Below are 26,136 nucleotides of genomic sequence, written 5' to 3'. Positions count from 1 at the left end.
AGGGGGCAGCCACAGCTTCTCTGGGAAACCTGTTCCTGTGTCTCACCACCCTCACAGTAAAGAATTTCTTCCTTATATCTAATCTAAATCTGCCCTGTCTCAGTTTAAAATTATTACACCTCATCCTATCACTGCACCCCTGATAAAGAGTCCCTCACAGGTTTCCTGTACCCCCTTTAAGATATGGGAGAGCTGCTCTAAGGTCCCCCCAGAGCCTCCTCCAGGCTGAACACCCCCAAGCCTCTCAGCCTGTCCTCACAGGGGTGGTGCTCCAGCCCCTGATCATCTTCAGGTCCATGTCCTTCTGATGTTGTGGGCCCCAGAGCTGAACACAGCACTGCAGGGGGGTCTCCCAAGAGCGGAGCAGAGGGGAAGAATCCCCCCCCCCCTTGCCCTGCTGGCCACACTTCTCTTGATGCAGCCCAGGATAGAGCTGGCTTTCTGGGCTGCAAGTACACGTTGCTGGCTCATAGCCTGATTTTCATCCACTACTACCAGGAGGTCCTTCTCTGCAGGGCTGTTCTCAATCCATTCCTCACCCAGCCTGTATTTGTGCCTGGGACAGCCTCAACCAATGTGCAGGACCTTGCACTTGGCCTTGTTGAACTTCATGAGTTTTGAATGGGCAAAGGGAAAAAGTTGCTGTGCAACAGCAATTGCAGCCAGAGAGAGTGAGAATATGTGAGCGAAAGAACCCTGCAGCCGCCAGGTGAGCGCAGCAGGAGGGGCAGGAGGTGCTCCAGGCCCGGAGCAGAGGTTCCCCCGCAGCCCGCGGGCAGCCCATGGGGAGGCAGCTGTGCCCTGCGCCCAGGGAGGGGAACGGAGGAGCAGATCTCCACCTGCAGCCCGGGGAGGGCCCCGCGCTGGAGCAGGGGGTGCCCGAGGGAGGCCGTGACTGTGGGAAGCCCACGCTGGAGCAGGCTCCTGGCAGCACCTGTGGCCCCGTGGGGAGAGGAGCCCACGCTGGAGCAGGTTTCTGGCAGGACTTGTGGCCCCGCGGGGGACCCACGCTGGAGCAGCTGTGCCTGAAGGGCTGCACCCCCTGGCAGGGACCCACGCTGGGGCAGTTCGTGAAGAGCTGCAGCCCCCGGGAAGGACTCACGTTGGAGAAGTTCATGGAGGACTGTCTGCTGGGGGGGGGAACCCCAGGCTGGGACAGGGCAGGAGTGTGAGGAGTCCTCCCCTGAGGAGGAAGGAGCGACAGAGACAGCACATGGTGAACTGACCACAGCCCCCATTCCCCGTCCCCCTGTGCCGCTTGAGGGGAAGAGTTAGAGAATTTGGGAATAAAGATAAGCCTAGGAAAAAGGGAGGGGTGGGGGGAAGATGTTTTAAAATTTGGGTTTATTTCTCATTATCCTGCTCTGTCTTGACTGGTAGTAAATGAGGCGAATTTCCCCAAGTTGAGTCTGTTTTGCCTGTGATGGCAATTGATGAATAATCTCCCTGTCCTCATCTCGACCCACAAGCCTTTCATTGTATTTTCTCTCCCCTGTCCAGCTGAGTTGGGAAGTGACAGAGCACCTTTGGTGGTCACCTGGCATCCAGCCAGGGTCAACCCACCACAATACATGAGCAAAGCTGAATGTCTAGAGAATGCTGAGAACCTGTAGAAAAATATTATTGCCTGAAGACAGTGATTAGTAAAACCAAAATGAACATCAGAGTGGGAAAAGAAGAAAAAAAAAAAAAAAAAATCAAAGGCTTGTGAAATTCATATGAAGAACAAATGAGGCAGTCTCACTCAACTACAGATAGCAGCAGACAAATCCGCTAGATTCCCAAGGATTAGGATGAATGCATTTTATATTTATTTTGTGAAAGGTTAAGTAGTGTTCCCATTTACCCCTGGCAAAAATATACCACACAGAGAGGCTTTCCCAGGCTACTTTGAAATTAAAAAGAAAAAAGCTCAGTTCCTCATCCAGCACCAAAATATACTTCACTTTGGTTTCACTTTTTCTATTTTAATATTAAACCTCCCTTATTCACATTGAAACAAAAAACAACACACATTTTACTGTCGTTAATGTTGCTTTAACTACCCAAAAGAAGGAACCAATATGTTTCAGAACAATTACTATTCTGTCAGCCAGTCATATTGAAAGTTACACTTAAGTGTACAAAGTACAAAACCAAACAACTTGCATTCCGTTGCCAAACTGTCCTGGCAAGAAGATACATTTACTACCTGTTGTTGCTGGTCTCCACAAGAAGACTTCTTGTTTCTCACACTTTCTGTTACTGCACTGCAAGGTAGATGGCTCTTATGTCACCTTAAACTTCCTTAATTTTCTGTGAAAATCCAGAGTATTCTTAAATGAAATTTCACTTGAAGGCATTTTACATTCTTCCAAAAGAAAAGCCTTAAAACATAAATAAGTTAGGAACAGACTTTCTGCCTTCATTATTTCCCATCAAGAAAATTTCCAGTAAATTCTGTATTTTCTGCAGAAACTCTCAAAACGAGTTACATGCATGTGATTTTCTAGGCTGGAAGATATATTAACTCCATCATGTAGCAAACTACAAAAGTCTTTCCCAACTTTTCAGCTACCACAGTTTCAAGTAGAAATAACGAACTTCTCACTGATGAAATTTATTATACCATATCCAGGAAAAATCTACCTCATCTACAAACAAAGTTTTTTGGGATAGCCCCCTCACCATTCAAACATAATCACAGAGAACTCTAAATTTAACAGAAAGCATTCCCATGATCTATCTTCCTGTAGCTCAATGGAGTGGATTGATGCTAAAAGACAGAGTTGAGTTGCTCACTGACATATTTGCTCACATCTAGTCACCATGACCAAGCACCTGCGACAAGATGTCTGACAAAGTGCACAGCTGAAGAGTAGTGCTGAAGAGCAACTTGCTCTGAAGAAAAAATCAAGACTGAAACCTGTCTTATGGAAAAAGGATGGAGAGAAGGCAGGATGGGAAGGCTGCGGTTAGAAGATGGAAGCAGCAGCGCACACAGTAACACAGGGAAAAACTGCAGACTCACAGAATACAGTCTGTAGATGAGAAGGACCAAGAACACTGAGCAGATGAGAAGAAAAGAGTGGAAACTAGGCGTAGACCTATTGTGGGTGGAAAAAAGCATGCTGGAGAGATGTTATAGAAAGTCAGAAAGAGGGCAAAAACCAGAAGTACAGAGCAAGAGAAATGGGAAATTCTGACAAGAAGCCAAGATGATTGATAACAAATGTACAGAAAATGTTTGTACACCAGAGGGGCAAATCTGCTGAAGAAACAGATGAAACAAGAATCTATTTGTGATGTGTAGTCCTGAAACAGCCCAGAACTGCATGCTGTAAATAAGGTCTACAGAAACAGAAAAATGAAGTTCATTAATGAAAGATCTTCAGGAACAAATTATCACAACAGTGCCACATAGACAACCTTTATTCTCACACTTCTTAACTTCTGAAAGCTAACCACAGCAACTTAGTAAGGTTATTTTAAAGTAATTTCTGCCATATTTTTTTGTAAATTTTTAAAAACATCTATTGTTTTCACATACTACTTTACATTAGCAAGGATAAAGAAAAAGGACTCTGAATAATCACAAGAAAAATTCTAATTAAAGATTGTGGAAGTAAGGATAGAAAAGATAACAGAATCTTAATACAGGAAGAAGAAATCCTATACACATTTCCTAAGCAGTGCTCTATGAAACAACCATCTCTGCTCTGCAACCAAAAAGCAAAAACAAAGACTGAGAAGAAACAAAATAATTCAGAAGGTCCACAACCTGCGAAAAATTAAAACCCTGGATTTGACTAACAGAAGAAACTATTTGACCTGAAGTTTGTTCCACAGCTAATCAAGATACAGTCTGGATTCTCAGATAACGCCATTGCTTCAAATAATTTGAAACCTTGGTATTTAATCGTCTATCTTAAAGATTTTATTAATGCAAGTTAATAAAATTATCAGAACATGAGATGTTTTAAAGTGCTTTGCCATTAGCTTACAATCAGTAAACAAAACATCAAAAAAGAGCAAATTCATGAAAAGAAAGGTGTTGATTTTAAACCGTAAAATATTTTTTTGAAAAAAACAACCCAAAACCTACGCAGTGATGGAGACGTAAATATTTGCACAATTTTTAACAGCATGAATAAACACTTTAGAAATGGACAATACATTAATAGCTTCAAATATCGAAATCTGCATATGTACAAGTTTCTTACCAGCTACTGGTAAATCCAGCTTTGCTCGTTTCAATTCTGATATAGAATTTTGGAGCTGGTCTATTACAAAGTCATCTTCATAGAAGAAATCCTTGGCTAAAGACTCCTGCAGAAATTCTACAAGCTCTTCCATTTGTAATTTCATCAGATGCTCTACATAAGAAGAAAGTATTATACATTAAAATATCTTTATTATGAACATTGGAAAAGGTACTTAAGACATTAGATGCTTTTTTTTTTTTCCCAAAGTAGAATGCAAAACACATTAATTAAGTAGATAACAGAATTCTAAACCAGAAATTTATAAAATGCATTAAAAATTCATTTGCAAATCAGCATGGAAATGCTTTCTACTTATCATTTTCTACTTAGGACAATGTTTTCCAAGAAGAGGCATCTTCAGAAAACTAACTGTAAGTCACACTCCTTCAGCCTTCTTACATCCAGCAGTTTCAGGTCTTTATTTTCCAGCCTGCATCCTCAACTTATAAAACAATGCTGTAGATCTGTACAACACATATCATCTCTCTTACTAAGAGCTTTGAAAAGCAGTAGAACATTTTTTTAAATTGATATTTACAGTATCCTCATTCACAACTGAATTAACTTCTAATGAAATTACGACAGTTCACACTTCAGAACCATTGCTTCAGGCGCTCTGAAAATTCAGGTACTTTTTGCTACTTCTATCAAATTCAGGTCATATTTTGAAAGTCATTTTACAGTTATCAGATTATTTTTCTTTCCATTTTTACACAGCAGTAAGGCCATGTTTCCCACACAAACCTATTTGGGCTTGCAAGGCTCTAACTGCATACCTATGGAGCTTCAAGCATATGTATGCCATCAGAAATTCCAGAACGTACAATTTATATACAGAAACCATAAACAATGGTTTTGTACTGTAAGAAAATTGCTCTTAGCACAATGCCACTTTGACTGGATAGCTACACCATCAATGTTTTTAAGGGTAGACAAGAGACTGGAAAACAAATCAGAATCCACCTTCTCTGCCGGTCCTCTAATGTTTCCTCTCTTGCCATAAGGTACTTTTGTGTTTTGATTGTGCAGAAAGGTGCTACATACTTGCTAAGTAAGCAAACCTGCACTCGGACTTTTTCCTCAGGTCTTCACATCAAGAGTGGTGAATAAAAAAATTTTCAAGCAGATGTCTACTTGCAAATAAAGAAGAGAAACCAAAATGCTAAGCCTAATGATTTCCCTCTAAATGTTCACCTTTCTTAAGTACAGTAATTAAAAAAAGGTCATCTTTTTTTCATCTTTTGAAGCAGTTTATGAACAAATCAATGAACACACCCCAGTGAGACAGTGAGGTAGTATCACCACAGTTCAAGGAGGCAAATTAAGACATCAATTCTGCAGGCTCCATGAAGACCTCTGAATTTACATAAGAGTTAAATAACTTCACTAAGAAAGCCAAAGTTCCACAGTTAAGACTGTATCAAATTTGAGCTACAAGGTATCATTCTGAGAAATGCTCAAGTATATTTAAAAGCTAACATCCATTCTCAAAAACTTTTTGGATCCTTTGGAACTTAAGGTGCTAAATCCCATTTCCCACTGTCCTCCTGAGGAGGGGGGTGCTAGAGCAGCATGGTGGGCACCTGGCATCCAGCGAAGGTCAACCCACCACACACACACACACATTAATAAAGCAAAGACTTTGACCTTTTTGTGCATAAGGAAAGAAATATACCTGTCAGAAATAGCATAAGGCAAATGGGAAACTCAGATCTTCATACACGGTCAGGCTACACAAAATAAGAACAAAACCAGCTGAATCTCTGTTTAGCATTCAAATGTCTGAGAGATTTCTTACTTCTGTGCAGTTTCAGAATTGTGTAAGACATAGCAGTGAGAATCCGCTCTCCTTCAAGTATGTAGATATCCCATATCCTGAGGCTTAATGTAAAGGGAGTCTGCAATGACAGAATCAGGCAACACCATGAAAACAGTCTGTCCCAAGTCACAACTGAAAACAGAATTAGAAAATGGAAAAACATACTCACACGATCAAGGAAACACTGGAAAAACCACTTCGTTGTGTAAAAGCTAGTAGACATATCCTGGGAGTCCTGTGAAAAACACAGAAGTTAAAAAATACAAAAATCAAGTAATGCCTTGAACTGTCCATGAAAAAACATTTTCACCTTGAAATCGTGTTCCATCCACATCAGTGTACTCAATATTCACCATAAAGAATTAATTTAACTACATGAGACACTGTTATACTTCAACAAATAGAATTTCTGTCTTTTATAGTTTTTCTTCATCAACTTCACTACCCAAAGAAACATGCATTCGAAGGTGCAGAGGTATTAACACATCTTAGACCTCCATCTTATTCCTGGGACAGAGGTAGCAGAGGATTAAATCCTCTCTCAAGAAAATAAATCAATATTCTGGAGCAACCAAAGTTAAGGCACTGGGTCTATTTAGTCTTTCATTTCTCTATAGCAAGGCTGACAATACATGCCAAAGGTTGAAAATATTTTGTGACAAGAATACCGGTCTACCAGAAACAAGCCTGAAACAATCAAATTCTTCAAACACAGGACCTCAAAACAGCACTTAAGACAGATAAGGAATTTCATCCCTTAATTAAGGGGCCTAATTTCCCATACAGCATAGAGGGTCTATCTGGTACTCCACCCCATTCAAAGATGGCTAAAGCTTCTTTGCAGTTTCATGGAACTCTTCAACATTCTTTGCACAGTTAAAGGAAAAGCCAAAGTAAAAGCTAGAAAGTTAAGAAATTCAAAATTTAAACTTTAGGATAACGTCATATTCTATGCTTGCCACATTCAGCTTTTCTAAAAATTTCAAGTATACAAACAGTGAATATGCAATGGACCAAATCCCTCTGGTTTATCTGCAGGCTTTACCTTCATCTTTCAGCATGCTAAAATGGGCTCATCTTAGTGATACACTCACAGAAAGAAATGAAAAAAAGTGATTAATATAATTTAAATAATCTTTATCATATTTTCATTTTGACAGTCTTTAAAAAAAGCAGACAGAATGAAAAACACCTTATTTTGAGATTTTTCTAACCTATAAGAGTGGCCATCAGCCTACTGAAAGGCAGATATAATGGACCACACCCTTCTCTGATAAAAAACCCCAATTGCTGTTAAATTTAATGCCACGAAACTAATTCACACAAAAATAGAACCAAGTTTTGATTTAAAACTGAAAATAAAAATATATAATAGAGATGAAGTGAATGTTTTCTCTGGATCCCTCTAATCAGCTGGCCAAGAGCTCTCTCAAAAGGGACCTATTGATCCATTATATTTAAATAAGCTTTTTCAGTTACTAAAGCAACTTTCTGCACTTTTCTGAAACTTTCTTTTTCAAGTGACCCAAGGTACAGGAGGAGGGGGGGAGATGGGGGATGGAATGACAAAAAAAAATTCTTGGTTATTAAATGCAATAATAATATGTATATAAGTCATATACAAAATTTAATAACGTGCCAGCCTCCAGCAGTATCACCTCAATCGTGTATAATTATTTTTGGATTTTTAGAAACTATAAGGGCCTTTTACCACTGACTGTTAAAACCATCCAATCTTCTTGGGATTATTCTGTATTTTGTTCCTGAAACATGACAACCTCAAAAATGAGAATAAGACTAATAAGACTATTTCTAAACAAGAATCATCATCTTGCATGTACTGTAAAAACTAAATCCACAACTTTCATTTCAGAGTCAGGTTAGTTACAGAATTGGTCTTGATGTATTTCTTTTTTTTTTTTTAATACGAGAAGATCATCTTGCATGATGAATTTTGACTTGACCTTTTAACAGAAGAATGGGTTTTTTTCCTAACCAGATCTGCCTAATTCCATGTTATGAGCAGGTCTTACAGCACGTTGTTAAAAAAAGACATTAAATTCTGTTTTATAATACAACAGGCACACATTAGATGCAATTCATCATTGCCAAGGTGCTAGTCTGCTCCCAAATTGCTTTTTTTTTCTTTTCCCAAGGTGATAAACATACTAAACAGAAAATAATATAATCCTGGGAAGGTAATGTTTGTAAGCAGCTATCACACTTTAAAAGATGTTGCTGCAACTGAACATCTCTTACACTACCTTTTAAGACTTGTAGATGGATTCTGGCAGAACCAATGTAATTGTAAAAGAAAATTCTTGGTAACTATTGGAAGGGCATTTTTCTCCCATTAGAAAAATAAATTGTTCCTTAGAATAAATACAGTCACTATTAGCAAAAAAAATAAAGAGCATATTACTTCCTGTTTAAGAGCATTAGAAGTGGTAACACTCAACATTTAGCTTCACGAAAATGCTACCGAGTATGTGCAAATTTTAAAAGGACCATTAACTCCTCATATAAAGGTTATTTTTTAAACAGAGATTAAAACTGGTTGGTTGCAAAGTCACCTCTGTCCAGAGATAAGCCACAAAGCTCTACATACAATAAGTTCTTGATAAAGTGTTTTAACATCAGCTTGCTATACAGCAGTTTGCACGAGGCCAGGTAGAAGGACCACATATTTTCTTTAACTCAGAGCTCAAAAGTGAGACAGACACCCAATGTAATTACTCATAGGAACAAATTTTATCATAACTCTGCCAAGGTGCACCACAGCTTTGTCTGTAATGAAAACAACAGCACTTCTGCCTCTTAGAGCTTTGCTTTTTTTTCTGAGGTTTGAAGTATTCTTAACCTATTGGGTTAACCTGAACTGAAACAAGGTAGCAAGCTCTAAATTAGTGGTTTTATTGCAGTATAAATACTTACCAAATGCTGCTTAAGTTTGGACAAAAATTTTTTCAGTATTTTGTCATGATGTTCTTGAAACCTCAACAGTTTTGGAAAACCCGGAATAAAAAAACCTGAGAAAAGAAGTTAACCATGTAACAGGTGCATGTACTATAAAAATGATATAAAAAAGGCATTCAGAGCTCTGAGAGCATTATCCTTCTATAAGACCACTGGATCTGAACAGATATTCATAGCAGTATTATGATGTCCACATATGGATATGCACATACTCCTGCCTAAATGACTACAGCAAAACTTCAGTATGTTACCTTAGTGACTATTATTAGATTAGTAATGGTAGATGACAGCAGATCCATCAGTCCTACATTAGTCTACTCATTATAAGACCATGGGGAAACTAAATTTATAACTGTTCTTAAAAAAAAGAACAAAAAAAAAAATCACAACCCATACCAACTAAAACTTTTTAAAGCACAAAGACAGAAATTGGGATTATGCATAGCAAATTCATGACAGAAGGACAAACAGCATAGGCAGCTACTAGAACTGAAGAAAAGACCATAAAAAAAGACAAGAAGGATATTCTACCAAGACAAATATGAATATATAGTACAAAGTAAAGACTATGAGCTCACACAACTGAAAGTAACGGCATATTAAAAACCTTGAATAGTTTTAGTGATCATATACTAGAAAAGGAAAGCATTAAGATCCCCTTCCAATTGAGCTAGCAGAGTTAAAAATAGGCTCAGAGCAAGCATGTAATACTAGTCAAAAAACTTGAAATGTAAAGGAAAACTAGCCCAGCTACCCAGCAGGAAAAGAAGCCATTCAAAGAGGATCCTTCAAAAAGCTGAAGCTGTCTTCAGATCAGAAAAACACAGATGATCAAACACTGGCAGTATAAAAATGTGAAAAACAAGCCTCACAAAAAAAAAAAAAAAAAACCAACTCACAAAAGACATTAAAAAAATACTAATAGACATTAAAAAAAAATACTAATAGACCTATTTTCAAACACCTTGGAAGCAGAAAGCCTGACAGAGAATTTTTAGGTTCAACAGTCTGAAGATTTTTAGAACTGCTCAGAGAAGATAAAGTCAAGACTAATAACAAGTTAAATTTTTGCATGGAAGACACCAGTGAGGTGTCAGAGTCCTGAACAGCTCCAAAAGAATTCAAAGATCACCTAGCTGAAATACTGATTCTGTGAAACTTCTTACGTAAAATACTAGGAGTCCAGAAAGTGGCTGACATGATGTCAGCTTTTCTTAAACTGTTTTTTCAGTACAATATCTGTCCAATATTCAGGACAATCTTCTAAGAAACCAAGAGAAACCATAATAAATAAAGTTGGGGTAGGTGGACATCCAGATGGATGCAATGCAGAGGAGAATCAACGTGGTTTTTACAGAGACATCATGTCTCTTAAATCTACTGAGGTTCCTTGAAGAAATCAGTGAGCATGTAGGCACAGAGAGCAGTGGATATTGCCTCTTTGATTTTCTAAAGATGCTAATAGGTTCTACCACCAAAGTAGCTTCATCTCTTCAGTCCATCTCCTAAAGCAGCTAATCCAATGAGTTAAAAGACAGTAAAATAAAGAAGATAAAAAGGTTACACTCTAGAAGTTGCATAGGAGTTTGTGCTGGGACCTAAGCTATTTAACATGTGCCATGTGTCCACACTGTGAACAATCAGTCAAGTCCTAGTCATCCTGAAAGAGCATGGGAAAAGCTGGAAAAAGCAAGAATTCACAGAGTTAATCAAGTAGCAAGTGGTAGGACAAGAGGGAATGGCCTCAAGTTGCACCACGGAAGGTTTAGACTGGATATCAGGAAGCATTTCTTTCCAGAAGGGGTTGTTAGGGGTTGGGATGGGCTGCCCAGGGAGGTGGTGGAGTCCCCATCCCTGGAGGGGTTTAAGAGTCGGGCTGACAGCACTGAGGGATCTGGTGTGGTTGGGAACTGTCAGTGCAACGTTAATGGCTGGACTGGATGATCTTCAAGGTCTTTTCTCTGAAAATATCACAGTATACAACCATCTGTGTCAAGAACAGATAAAAATGCCATGTCTGATCAGTCTGCAGTAAAGAAACAGCTGATGGGAAATACCACCAAGATATGAGAGATGACTTGTAAAAATAGGTCCTGAAAGAAACAAAGACTGAGAAAAACAGCCTGAGAAAGAGATAAAGGATTGTGGGGGGAGTGAAGGCCCTCCAAAATAAGGAATGTCTCAAACAGTCGCCAGTAACGAAACTATAGTCATGGGGTGGTTAGTGTGGAGGTCGAAGCTGATAAGGCTGCCCGAAAAACACAGGATGCAGCTGGAGGGGGGAGCCCTGTGGAGACAGGTCAGTTCTGCTCTGGGCCAGCTGGTCAGATTTCAAGGGCCATCTGTCTGGTGAATGACCTTTGCTTTATTATCCATAAAATGCATATTAAAGTTAACACCCCTGAATGTGCTAATGAAGACTAACAAGATCACGCTAATTACATCATGCCATGAAACCTTATCCCTCCCCATATATGGGATACGTAGGTATGTGGTGTAAGGAACTGAAGGAAGAAATGCCTCAAACATTCATGGACACAGAAAACCTCATTTCTTTGTATCCTTTTCCCAGTTTAAATTGTTCTCTACCTCAAGTAAAACATTTTAACAGGTCATTCAGTGTCGTTTCACCTTTATTTAACCCGAGGGGATCACAGAACCATTGTGATTGTCTGGGCTTCCAGTCTGGGTCATGACACATGGGTCAACCTAGGGGACAGACCCAAAGAAAGTGTGTATAAGGGGGGTGGGGGTGGGGGGGGTGGTCCAGAGAGTTAAGTGAGGTTGACAGAAGCCTCCTTGAACCCTCACTGGCAGGATCGACACAGGAACCCAGACAGGTGATCTCTATTCCTCTATTCTCTCCCTCTCCCTCCTTTCCTTTTTCTGCTTTTCCTTCACTACCATTAGATAATGCAAGGCATACAGTATTGCTTGCAACAAGTTGTTATATACTTAGCCAATTATTGTGTATCCAATTAGTACAGTTAATAAATGTTTAGACTTGGAGACTTGTCTCACCACTGTCCACTCTGTTGGGGATTTACGAATCTGAGTCACTTGTCTCTCTCATTGAGCGGGACATGACACAAGTGCCAGCAGTGAACAGGTTATGAACATCCACTCAAAATCTAGAGGGCATCACTGTGAAATCATAGTGTGGCAGACCAAAACAAAAATGGAAGAAGACAGTCCATAGTCAAACACAATCAATTATTTAAGGAAGAAAAGTCTACTGGAGACTATTAAAGGCAAAACAAATTTTCATCTCAAGAAGATCCTCCAGAAATTCTTTCAGCCTCTAATACATTTTTCAGGAGGTGTTGATCTTTGGTTGCCTTATTCTCAGACACCACGCTGATCATCTGTTGTTGGTCACTGTCAGAGACAGGACACTGGGTTAAATAGGTCTAGTACGGCAATTCCATAGTCTTAGGATTAAAAAAGGCTACAAAAAACCCCAACAGTTTTAACTTGTAAATGATAGGCAGTATGGAAACTGGAACAAGTATGGACCCACAGAACACATCACTTTAAACAAAACAAAATAATCAGTGAATAAAGTCCCAAACCGAAACCAAAACTCAGTCTATTTATTAATTACATAATTTGGTGCATGGACACTAAGCTGCAAGATTTACTATCTCAGATTCACACAATTCTAGTATTTCATAGGTACAAGTGCATATTCTATCATACTTGTCAGGTTGTCAGACTGCATATTAGGAAAGGCTGTCAGGTTGCATATTAGGAAATTTTGCTAATATAGGCAAGGTGTTGGGGTTTTTTCTTAATGTAAACAGTGAATGACTACATCAAAGTTAATTAGCCATCATTAATAACATTCAGAGGTGTTTTTTCCATAGAAAGTTGCTCTTTCAATTTATATATACCAACTCATTAACTTGAATTTTTAAGACTATAAAAAACCCAACAGAAAGAGCTTTAAAAAACCTATATCATTTTGAGGGTGAAATACCTGTATCTTATTGTTAAGATACTTCACATCATCTATACAATATGAGACATCATATTAATTAATCCCTTGTTTTCAAGTGGTGTTATGCTAGAAATTAGTCTGGCTATGTATCTGAGCACAGGGGTTACACCCAAAAAGCATTCCAGGTTCTAGATCACAGGTAGAAGAGAAAAACAAATGAAAAATCTTGTCTATAGGGGGGAACTTTTAAGCATCCTACTCTTGCCAATATAATTCTGATTGACTTACTCAGCCCACCCCTATAATTTGCATAGAGAGATTCCATTTCAGAGAACTGTCTGATGGTCAGTGGCATCAGGTATAATTATAAAGGTTTTCCTTCACGTGTATTGGCAATTTAGAAGAGAATCATAGAATCACAGAATCATCAAGGTTGGAAAAGACCTCGAAGATCACCTAGTCCAACCATTAACCAGACACTGACTGTTCCCAACTACACCAGATCCCTCAGCACTATGTCGACCCGACTCTTAAACCCCTCCAGGGATGGGGACTCCACCACCTCCCTGGGCAGCCCATTCCAACACCCAACAACCCCTTCTGGAAAGAAATGCTTCCTGATATCCAGTCTAAACCTTCCCTGGCGCAACTTGAGGCCATTCCCTCTTGTCCTGTCGCTTGTTACTTGGTTAAAAAGACTCATCCCCAGCTCTCTGCACCCTCCTGTCAGGGAGCTGTAGAGGGCGATGAGGTCTCCCCTCAGCCTCCTCTTCTCCAGACTAAACCCCCCAGTTCCCTCAGCCGCTCCCCGTACGACCTGTGCTCCAGACCCTGCACCAGCTCCGTTGCCCTTCTCTGGACACGCTCGAGTCATTCAATGTCCTTTTTGTAGTGAGGGGCCCAAAACTGAACACAGGAATCGAGGGGCGGCCTCACCAGTGCCGAGTACAGGGCTCAGATCCCCTCCCTGTCCCTGCTGGCCACGCTATTGCTGACACAAGCCAGGATGCCATTGGCCTTCTTGGCCACCTGGGCACACTGCTGGCTCCTGTCCAGCCAGCTGTCAATCAACCCCCCCAGGTCCCTCTCTGCCTGGCAGCTCTCCAGCCACTCCTCCCCAAGCCTGTAGCGCTGCTGGGGGTTGTTGTGGCCCAAGGGCAGCCCCCGGCATTTGCCCTTATTGAAACTCCCCCAGTTGGGCTCAGCCCATGGCTCCAGCCTGTCCAGGTCTCTCTGCAGAGCCCCCCTACCCTCGAGCACATCAACACTCCCACCCAACTGGGTGTCATCTGCAAACTGACTGAGTGAGGATGCACTCAATCTCCTCATCTAGATCATCAACAGATGATCTAGAAATAGAATGAATAAAAATTATTTAGGCTTTAAACTGTTGGCAAACAGTGCTTGAAACTACTTTCCCCAAAGAAGGACACAGAAAAAGTGCAGTTATATGACATCGGTTAAATCAGTTTTAAAGTTTCTGTTATAGAATCTACAGTGATATTTACAGTAATGCTGCACGGTGGGATACACTCACTTAAAACATGTACATTTAAAGAATCATAGGAAAACTAGGTTAAGAAGGGACTTCTAGAGATCATCTGGTCCAATATAAATGATAAACTGGGAACATTTGAGGTTCTGTCAAAGTATCTATAAATGTAAGCTTCCTTAATAGATGTTGCCAAGACAGCTTCAATGCGTGTATAAACCTGTGGCACGATGGTTCATATGCTGCGTGGAAGAACTCATCAAGCCTTGGGCTACTGAAAGCTCCCTCCTTCCCTCTCTAATCACTTGACAGGTGTGTGCCCTGTAACTGGGGGTGGAAGGAATGAAGGAGGGAGAGAGGAAGATCCAAATGGGGTACTCAGTAAGTTGCACAGGCAGAGCGCTGACTCCCATACATACACAAGCAACATGTCTGCCTGTGTAAGTCCATCACCGAAGATAAATCCTCCTGTTCATCACAGCAAGTTCAAATGATGACTACAAAAATCAGTCTGAGAAATTCATGTTAAGAGTTCTCCGTTAGCATCACTTTCCAAGATTACAACTCTTTCTCATTTTAAAAAAAGTGCTCTGGACAAAACACCAAGACATAAAACTTGGAAAAAGTTTTAAAATCCTGTTTAACAGTTTACAGCATCTTTAAAAGGCAACTACATCCACATGAATCTCCCATGTATCAAAACCACATCAATTGATTTGTTATATTATGAGTTGATTTAGACTTACTCCCCAAAACACCTACAATTTTCTGTGACCTTTGAGGAGCTCCACATTCTGCACAGTTGTATTTGCATAGCTCTTGATTATTATTAAATCTATAGATTTTTTTGTAAGATGCTTTTAGTCTGTGTTAACATTGTGTAAAGCTCCAAGCAAGTCTTTGACTTTTGATGAATTACAAATGTCACTTATGACATTGATCCTCACGTCAGACTGCACTTTTTTTTTTTAAGGCAATGCTTTTGCACAAATATAAACAGAAAAATAACCAACTAACACCTTGTTTTGGTGATGGAGAACAGCCAGGGAAGGAAGATAATCACAGTATGAGAAAGACTTAAGCAGGGAAAAGGAGCTAGAGCTTGTTAGAAATTTGCTAAAAAGCCCACGTTCTAGATAATATTTACTTTTTCAGGCTTCCAAGAACTACATCTTTTCTGAATCACTACATCACTAACATCTAAAAATTATGCTGGAATTCCTGGAGTTGTTCCATACCAGTAGCCCTAGAATATGCATTGATTATACTAAATTAGGCATGGAAAGAGAGAACTAACAATAACATAAAAGTAACAAGACAGAGTGAGAAATGCTGTGCGAGGCAAAGACACAACTAAGAAACCTGAAGTTAACGCCTTGATACAAGTCCATTTTTAACTATAGATTCCTGTCCTGACAACTGACAGCACAGCCACAGTATTTTTTAACATATTCTGTATTAGTTTTCCACTACTATTTTATTGTCATATAGATGTCTATGTAGCCAGTTTTCAAATGGTTACATTCCCTAAGAGATCAAAAGGAAAGGAAACCATTTGATCTTCATTAAGAATTATTTGAAAGATATCACATGTAACAACAGTTACTTACCATTATGGGTGAGAGCTCTAGTAACATCCAATAGCCTCCCAGTATAAAGCTCCCATTTTGACTATACAGACAGTACAGCATAGCCCCATTTTCAAACAATTTACAGCTTAAATAGGGCAGGTTGAAATCTAATATATACCAAGTGACATGAAACTCCATACCATGCATAGCATGCTTTGGACCAGAGAGAAGTTTCACCAAGGCCCAGAAGGCATCTTCTTCATTCATGTACATAAGAAGTAAAGCTGTGATCTGGCTCATTCCCTGACAGTATCCAACTTCCTGAAAATCAGACAGTTAAAATGTTAAAACACTGAAAACAAAGGCCTCACAACCCTGAGCTCTTAGTTTTAAATTGAGCTAGTGGAGGAAAGAGGTGTAAGTTCCCTTATTATGTGACCACCAAATAATATTTAAACATTTAAAATATTGATAGATAGAAGGGATGATGCACAACCCTCCAATTGGAAAGTAAACTGGAAGCCTTGATTGTTCATTAGAACTCTCTGCTGATGCACAAAATCCATGTTGGTACTAATAATTTCAAGTAACTTTATCTTCTTATTCTGTGAATGGATGTGTTTTCCATTTAGTTGTAATTTGGGATTTTTTGGGGGAGGGGAAGGGGTCTTGCTTTGCTTTGATTTACAGTCAGGGCACCATCTGATAAACACAGGACTTTTCAAGAGTGACCTGTAACTATAAACACGCCCATGTTTAAGCAGCCCATAACAAGCAGATACAACAGCCCATAACAAACACAAAGAAAAAAAATTTATTGTTCCAAAACTGAACTTAAGTATTTCCTCTGCTATTAATTTTGACTTTTATGGCAGGAACCAACTGTCATTATCATTTAGCTGCTCAGATAACCCCACTGATAAAGTATTTCTAAGGACAATGACTTAATTGTTGAGTAAATTTTTCAGGTTTACAAGTTCTTAGCAGAAGATAAAACCAAAAGCATAAGAATTGCTATGCATAAAGAGGAAAAATGCAACAAAATAAAAATAAAAACCTCACTGCAGTATTCCCATCACTACAGTTTAACAGTTGATTTTAAATATTATTTTTCATCCAACTTGAAAATACTAGTCCAGTCTTCCATAAGAGAAATATATATATAGGTCCTTCCAGACTTATTTCTCAGTGTGTTAAAGCTGTTTACAAAGAAAAGCTTAAGACAACATAACAAGTAAAAGACAACAAATTCCAGCAACGTAAGTTCTTTTACAGGCCAACAATTGTGAGGAGACAGAAAGTGAAACAGGACAGAAAGGTTACATATTTCCTAGGACTTTGAAAAATGAAACAAAGTGGGATTTAGAGTCACTGCTTGATTTCACTTTCTTCTTCTTAGCTTTACATATTTTGACACTGAATTCTAGGGAGCTGGTGATAGATATAAAATGAAAGATGTACAAAAATGATCAAAATGGGCACAAGAAATGAGAGGATAGTGCATTAAAACCACAGTTAAATGTGCACACGATAGCATTTCTATTTCTTCTATTTTTAGCATGCAGCCAAAAGACATTTCAAAATACACAAGTTTCTAGCTGTTATGATATAGTCTCGAAACCCCACTCTAACAAGTCCTTATCCAGGACTGCAGCCAAGACCAGGGGCTTAAGTAAAGAAGATGCAACCTTTAAAACCATGTTCCATTTGTTAGAATCCTCCAGGTTATGAAATACACCTGTTTACTCCAACATGCATCTTTCTGCAGTGCGTTTTCCTTTCCATCATACAAATATGGAAGGCATACAATATAATGAGGGGGAAAATATCGGTAGTATAAAATTCCAGCACTGCACAAATTCATTATTATTAGACACAATACTTAGTTTCAGTTGAACCGTATATGCACGGTCTGTCCAGTAAGTTACTCATAATCAGGATGATTTATTTTAACTTCAGTTCAAAACATGTCAACAAACAATTTATTTCTATGTACTTTCAAAGGTCTCTGACATTGGTTTTTTGTTTGTTTGTTTGTTTTTAGGGAGAAAGAAGATATAGAATTGCAATTTATTATCAGATTATATGTTCAGAGAAACCCTATTTAAGAGTGACGGTACACAACTTACCGTATTGTATATGGAATATGCAGCTAAAACATGGAATAAAGACTGTTGCCTGGAAAAAATAAGAGTAGAAAAGGAAAGTACTATAATATTATCTTTGGTAAAAACAGAAAAACTTGTAAGTAGTGAACTAAGTTTTGGAGACCTGTTTCCCCAGTTTAACTCATCTAGCACTAAAGAACAGGATTAACCACTCTTTACAATGATATGCACTTCTGATTTCAAACCAACATTATATTTAGCACTTTTCTGATGTTTTACATGTTGAAAGCTCTCAAAAAGTACCTATAATACTTTAAGAAGGCAATGATGTCACACCATAATTTTTACAGACAGGTAAAGTGAAACATAGAATGGGCTACAGTTCAAACATCAATTTATTCTGAATGCCAAACTTTAAACACCTCAGACCTGATTTCTGCGCTTGCAGAACAGTAACAGCTGTTACTAATTTCAAACAGAGACGTAGAAGAGTTGAAATACACAAAGCAGCCACAAAGGTGTCTTAATCTTGGCACCCAAATTAAAGGCCGCTTTAGTGACTGCTACTGTCAAACTTAAGAAAAACAATACCAGCTCTGATTTGGCATCCTATGCTCAGTCCTCCAGAGTGTACTGATCTCCATGTACTTCAGAGCTAGGATTACAACAAAGAGCTTTGTATAGGACCTTCGCTTTCTGTAAAAACAATCTTACTTGTGAAGGTAGTAAGACCAAAAAAAAAAAAAATCAACAAAAAAACCCCCTACTCAACCAAAACATCCCCCTTAGAAAAGATCAGAGTTATATCGAAATAATGGTGGAGAGCTCTTGTAATTAATTTTAAACTCACACCCACTTTTTGTGATTTGTTGGGGAGATAATTTGGAAATCTGAATGTCTACTTTCATCTACAAGTAAAACTGCTAAAATTTAACTGCTGAGTTTTGCATATTGTCCTTTTTCTGTCCAGCAAAATTCTCTCTTGACTGTCACTACTCAAATGTATAGAAACAGATACTAGCAGGTTAAAATAAGAAAGTATAAGCAAAAAGTTTTCTCTTGGGAAGAGGATGCACACTTGGAGAATTTTACCAAAACATCTAGATTATGATACTTTTGTTTGCCCTCTTGCAGAACTGAAGCTTAGCCATTCTCCAGTAAGCAAAGTAAAGTGTACACCCTGAAGGAGCAGATAATATTAACCTGGAGTCTTATTTCACAAGGACAGACTAAAAGGTCCCAAATGTACACAAGAACCTTCTAAATCTTCAGCTGACCATATGAAACTGAACATAAGAGCTCAATCTCATTCACAGTAAGATACATAAAATAATGGTAATTTTAGTGCTATTTACACTAGATGATACCACCAAAGACCTGTAAAAGAACCAACCTCCAAACACATACAGTCTACTTTAAAGTCAAACAAGCTATTGATTTACCCAGGGGACTTTATTTCATTGCTATGTGAAATGATTTCTGAATTTTTCATCGAGGCATCACTGGAAATGCATAATATATCTACAGTAATTCCAAGATCTATTCCAAGTGTGAAATTGCTTTATGCAGCCAAAGGCTTTCTTGTGGACTCTGAGGGCATGCTTACAATGCAGCTACAGAGACTGGAGCTGGCTCTGCCTGCGTTAACCCCAAACTGATGATGTAGCAAGCTTCTGCTAACATCTAAAATGTGTGCATAAAAACTAACTGAGGCCCAGAAGCACCACAGTGATTTTTGCATGGCACTGTGTCAGTACTACCGAGGGGCATGGCACAGCAGCTCAAGCACGGATAGCACTGCACAAATGTATCTAAACTACAGTGGCTGCACAGAATAGCTCTCAGCTTGGGAATCTCCCCTTTGTACTCCACAGTGTGTTGCAGCCATCAGAGAAATTCCCCATATTTAGAATTTGTCCACAAAATACCTGGAATAACAATATACGAAAATTTTTGGTTTGTTATCACATGAAAGTCTCTTTGAGTATTGCTTTTTGAAAATAGCAGACTACCGTAGAATCCACCTTGGAAAGAAAAGGAGATTTAAAAACTGAACTAATACAGTCAGAGAAGGGAAAAAAATACCCTCTTCATCTCAGCAGGGTGCTGATGCTGCAAGCTAGCAACAATACTGGTGTTTGTACTGCTACTTATTTCACTATTAAGCATTTTTTAAAGATGACAGCTGCCTAATTTTCCTCATCTAGTAAGAGTAAAGAAAACCCAACATTTTGAAGAAATCCAAAAGCATTAAGGCCTACATTTGTAAAACATTCAATGCTCACATGTGAAATACTGCTTTATTTGGTTCTGAATTTAGATACCAGGAGAAGAGGAATATAAAAATCCAGAGGAAGGCTAAAATCTCTGGGAAGATAAAAGTTATCAGAGATGCAAAAATTGATTTTGGTTTTGAAAATACACAGTTAAATAAAATGATTGCGTAATCAATCTTAATTTATTAGCTTGAAATTCCTATGCTTTTGCATTTACAATATCTGAGACTATTAAATATGAAACAAGGTGAGAACAGTTTAGAAATGGTTTCCTTCGGAATGCTACTGACCACCTCACAGCGAGGGAAAACTAGTTCATTGGAAGCAACCGTCTGGCTTTGTGGTACTAATGGTAACTACGGCTTTGCACACAGACAACCCTGCTTTTAAAGTCTGGAGTTTGCATTCAATATGCTCGTATAGGTCAAAGAGGCTTGAGGCAGATCAGAAGCCAGTTTTAAGACAAGCAAAACAAAATTTTGCTATTTACTTACTTAACACCGTATCTGTCTCGAAACATGATATGATCTCTGTATGTTCGATTTACATCAAGATCAATTTGCCTAATATCTGGCGAAGACCCTCGTGCTTGACACTTCAATTTCTGGGAAAACAGTAAAGGACAGAAATTAAGTTTAAAATTGTGAACTCTTAAAAGAGCAGAATCTGCCTGACTGTACACATATATTGAAGTATTTGACATCTTACGATTTAAAACACTTAATATAGAATAGCCACTCACAGGACAACACTTCTAACTTCCAAAATAGGCATATACATATATAAATTCTACAGAGTCAGACCAAGTCCATAATACACATTTTTGTGACACACCATTCACTACCCATATTCAAAGCTATGTTTCAGCATTTCAAATTTCTAATTGCCATTTTGCAGACAGGCATATCACTAGAGAAAGACAGAAAATGAATTTTACTACTCAAGAACAAGAACCAAGACGCAAGTGCTCCAGACTGGACTTTCAGTAAACGATTTAATGTAGTTTTCATCATTTTCCTGCCTTTTTCTCTAAGCAGAATAGCTACAGAGCTGCCAGTGGAGAATGATGGATTTTTCTCTAGTCATTTCCTCTGTCTTTCTGTTCTAATCTAATTTAGTTGTAGATACTTCTACTTTAGCACTTGCTCTAATGTTTTATAATTAAATCCAATTTTGCAATTGAATACTTTTTTTGTTGAATTGAATATTTAGGAAGTCCGCACAGGTTAGATTGCCACCTTATTTTTTTGTACTTACAATAATTTTCTCCTGATATTCATTCCTTCATTTTCACTTCTGTCTCTAAAATTTGAGTTTGCAAGAGATTTCTAACTGCATTCAACATGGTATTTTCAAAACATTACATCTGAGTAGGCATTATTAGAGAATACCACAGACAATTAAAAGGCAGAACTCTACAGATTCTGGTTGCAAGGTAAAAAAGGTGCAAAGACAACAATAAGAAAAACAAAGGGATCAAACAGGGAACATAACATCCATACGGTCTGTTGAATATAACCACAAACTTCAGGCACTTTGGGAATGACCTGGAAGTCACTGAACCAACTGGTAGCAGCCATTAACCACATTAACACTAACCTCAGCCTCAGCTTCATGCACCTTTCAGTATAATTTAAAGTACTAACATCCAGAATGATCTGTCCCCCAAGCAGACAGAAAAGTGAGGAGAAAATTTATAGTTTTAAGGTGGCACGAGGACCCAGAGCGTAATATTTGTGGGAATATAGGAAAAGAATCACCCGGAGTCCTTAGAGTTTGAGAAACAAAAAAGGACAGAAGATTAAGAACTGGTAATTGCCCTGCACAAGAAGCTGTTTGACCTACAGCAAATGTGCATATTTTCCTTCTAATTTTAAGTTGTGCAATTTGTAAGTGATACTTGCAATGAGGAGTGTTAATATCACTTCAGGAAATGGGAAAAATGCAGAGCAGTAAAATGAGCTTATCACAAATAAACAAGCTAGGATAATGACGGAAGAAACTCTTTCTACTTCTGTATCTGAACTACAAACACTTTTTTGTTTTGCATTGAGCACTAGATGGCATTAATTATTTCTGAAGATAAATTCACCTATTTTTAAATGCTTCTAGTTTTACTCAGTATTCTTTCCCACAACTACATTATTCAGCATGAACTCTGTTTTATCCCTTTGGATCTGCCACTAGTCTTACTCATGAAGTTAAACAAAATATAACAGTCAGAAAGAGCAGCCTGTCAACTAAAGAGCGATAAATAATTTAAGAGGAAGATCACAGACACCAAAATTTAGACATCAATGCCAACATTGATCTTCTTTCATGATCTTACAAGATTCCTTGTCTACTCAGACCCAAAGTCTCAGCTATTAGAAAATGCCAAAATCAAACAAGCAATGCATTTCCTTGAAACTCCGGACATTATTTCTTTAAAAGGCAGTGAACATTTAAAGTCCTGTAGGGAAAAAATCAAAAACTCTACAGTACTAAATTGCATTTCTGTTAGTTAAATTCTTCCTATAATCCTTTAGCAGAAAGAAAGAGAGACAGAGAGGAGAAGGTAGAATTTTAAAGGATTTGATTCCCCTTTTGCCTAACTTACTAGCCTGCACATGAACCTTACTCTCCACTCTTGGGTCTGAAGTTTAGCTCTGATGGCCATCAGCTGTATTCACACCCATAGGAAAAAGTAGATTTAGTAGGGAAAAATTTAGCAGAACGTAACCACAATAATTCAAAGGTTGCTTTAACTTCTACCCACAGTGAGGACGGGGGCTGGGGGGGTAACACATAGTTATTTTCTTTATATTCTATGTAGGAGATATGCTTAATTGGTCAATGTATGCCTGCAGAATTTTGTGGGGTTAACATCCTGTCATCAGTTGCATCTCTGAGAATACAATCAAGTAACCAGACAGTGCTTTGTAAAGGATATCTAAGCTTCACTTGGAGGTGAGATGGCAGAAATATAGCCACCTTGTTCTGGCTTTTACAAGATTAAGGCACCAACCTTCATCCCCTCCAGAATACCGAAACTCCTCTTATTGATATTCAGCTTAACAGACATTTCTCAGAGAGCTGTAGTTTCAGAGGTTTATGTCTTCTTATTGGAACAGGGTATTTTTTTTTCTGTTTTACTTTGTTTTTAGAAGGGCTTTTGCAAGTATTCACAGATGGGAAAAGAAATGGAAAGAAGATCCAATTCATTACATGAATTACAGAATCAAACAGTAAGCTGAAAAAGTGCTTCTCAATACATATCATTTCTCCTACCTAGAACAAGCAGTAGAGTTCAATGCAATTTCAGATTTTTTTTTTTTTTAAATAATGTATAACAAAAAAAGCCTGTAGTCTTATTGTCTGAAATTTTTTAATTAATAGTAAGTGGAAATTCTAGAAACTCACGTTATAAAAGTCTTTCATTTCTTCTTTCATCTTAGGGACATCAAGTAGTAAAGACCAGACTTGCCCTCTGAACTGCAGTGGGATTCCTTTATAAATTCTCCTGTGAAACTGTAAAAATACAATAAAATATAAATGCAGTAAAATCTACAGCATTCTGAACAAAAGGAACATTAACACACAACATGCTAAAGACAAAAATGCAATTATATCAATTGTCCTAGCAAAAGGATGACCAGCTGGGGTCAAAGTGTTCCAGTGTCTTTTGAAGGACTGGAAGTGTCCAGTGACATCATCTGGGACATCTGTTGACAGAATCAGAAGAGGCACAGGGAACTAAATGGACACACAGGACAAAACACCACTCTATGCAGGTGATGCTTACAAGCCAGGACTTCATCATGGAGGAATGCTTGGCAAAATTGTATCACCTCTGCTGAGAAGCACTTATTCTACCAATATTGGAAAGACTCCAAATTTTGTAATTTACACTCAAAAAAGTTAGATTCTTAGCAACACAGTATTTCAGGACAAGCCACAAATAACTCACTATAATTATAAACTATAAATGGGAATGGTGAAAGGCAATTAGCAATATCAAAAAGCTTTAAAGACTATCAGTTTAAAAAAAAAAAAAAAGCAAAAATGATTTTTGAATTCTTATAAAACTGCAAGTGATGAAATGTATGTATGTATATCAAACAAACACGTGAGATCACCAAAAGAAACAGGACGTGCCGTTTCTAAAACTAACAGATTTCAGACCATATTTCTAAACTAACAAGCAGTTTCCTAAATGTATATTAAAACATTCGCACAAAAAAGACGTATGAAAGATATTCTACCTACAGTTTCTAAGAACACGGAACAACCTACCAAAACTGCTGCAATTCTTAGCTGCAAAACAGAAAATTAAATTCCCCATTCCTGGCACATTCTGTTCTGACACATAAAGCCTGTATTAGAAATGAGTCAGAAGGAGATAACTCAGCACCCGTGTGTAACTAGAGTTGTTATATAAACCATTTACCAGTCTTGCCTCTGACATGTCCCTGCTCTTGCACTCTTATTCAGTGGTTTGGTTCTTACTGGGCTTATTTGAAAAAAATCAAGAGCACTGACAACTGTCTTCCTCAGTTCTCTTCTGATTTGTGTCTCTTTATGCAGCAGCATTTAGGAGCATGAAAAGCCCCTAAACAGGGAAAGATGGACTAGCTGTCTAAAGTCTTGGCTTTACACAGCCAGGAGAGACTCAGGATAAACAAAGCCTCAGAGCAACCGAATCCTAGTAATTCTAAAAACATAGAAAAATTTTAAAATCTTGCAGAAGACATGTCTAAGAAAAGGAAAACCAGAGAAGTCTAACAGAGAAAACAAACCTTTCTGAACTCCTGTTTTTACCATTATTTTAAAGACGGCACAGGGAGACAATCAGATTTAAAAGAGAATAAAACACACACAACCCCTCCCCAAACAATTTATTTTTTGCATTTAACCTACAATGACTGTTAGACCTTAAAAATTTCAATTGACAAAGTTATCACTTCCTTGAAACATTTATAAATAAGTTATGTTTGTAACTTAAATAGTATTTTAAAAGAAATGTCCTCCTCAAAGAGAGAATCCTTTTTTCTTTTTCACATATTTCACGTCTCCAGTTTTGGAAGATTAATGAACTCCTCATTGCAGTATATTTGCAAATATCCTGCTGTTCGGGATATATCAGATCTTTGAAGATGTCTTTAACGCTAACAAGGATTCATGTCTGGGTTTTAGAATGCATAGGTCTTATACAAGTAAGGTTATGACTTTATTTGCTGTCTCCCCTTTTCAACTGAAAATTTTGAACTTGTATAAGATGTAACAGCAATCCTGGAGGCTGTCCACAAAGAAAACGTTGTGCTTTTTAAAGAAACTTTTGCTGCTTTAATATTATTAAGAATGTTAAAACAGCAACACTTCTAGTGTGAGCACAGTTATGACAGTACGGTTTCTTCTGTGAGGATAAAGACCAAGATACAGTGCTACAAAGAACTCCTCTCTATAGATGTATACCCAGACTTCAGCTCACACAGAGAACTTCAGTATGTGTCCACCCAGGAACAAGGATAACTGCTTGTGAGAGAGGGGATAATTCAGTCTTCTGAAAGCCAAGCAAAACCAATTGCAGTGGTCATCCTAAAAAGAGATTAGCCTGTCTACCAGAAAGCAGAATAAGCCAAATGTGCGAATCTTTTCTGGGAACTTGAAAGAAATTTTTTTTTTAAAAAAAAAGCAGTGTTATATGTCCCCAGTGACACATAGATGTTTT

At 38.2% G+C, this 26,136-nt stretch overlaps 1 protein-coding gene across 5 annotated transcripts in view; it reads right to left on the bottom strand.

The window, feature by feature from the left end:
* USP6NL (USP6 N-terminal like) overlaps window positions 1-26,136 on the bottom strand; it is a 133,095-nt gene that overhangs the window by 12,284 nt on the left and 94,675 nt on the right. For all 5 annotated transcript variants that reach the window (XM_074903503.1, XM_074903504.1, XM_074903505.1 and 2 more), the window contains 8 exons: window positions 23,829-23,936; window positions 20,921-21,030; window positions 18,172-18,220; window positions 16,243-16,363; window positions 8,998-9,092; window positions 6,233-6,298; window positions 6,043-6,142; window positions 4,203-4,355 (listed from right to left, as the gene is read on the bottom strand). In XM_074903503.1, coding sequence (XP_074759604.1) covers window positions 4,203-4,355; window positions 6,043-6,142; window positions 6,233-6,298; window positions 8,998-9,092; window positions 16,243-16,363; window positions 18,172-18,220; window positions 20,921-21,030; window positions 23,829-23,936 — 802 coding nt within the window. The remainder of the gene's footprint in view (window positions 1-4,202; window positions 4,356-6,042; window positions 6,143-6,232; window positions 6,299-8,997; window positions 9,093-16,242; window positions 16,364-18,171; window positions 18,221-20,920; window positions 21,031-23,828; window positions 23,937-26,136) is intronic.

Source organism: Athene noctua, chromosome 3 (assembly GCF_965140245.1).
Source record: "Athene noctua chromosome 3, bAthNoc1.hap1.1, whole genome shotgun sequence".
In the NCBI taxonomy this organism is placed as follows: Eukaryota; Metazoa; Chordata; class Aves; order Strigiformes; family Strigidae; genus Athene; species Athene noctua.
The sequence above is the reverse complement of the archived record's forward strand: the minus strand, read 5'-3'. Positions and strand labels throughout refer to the sequence as shown.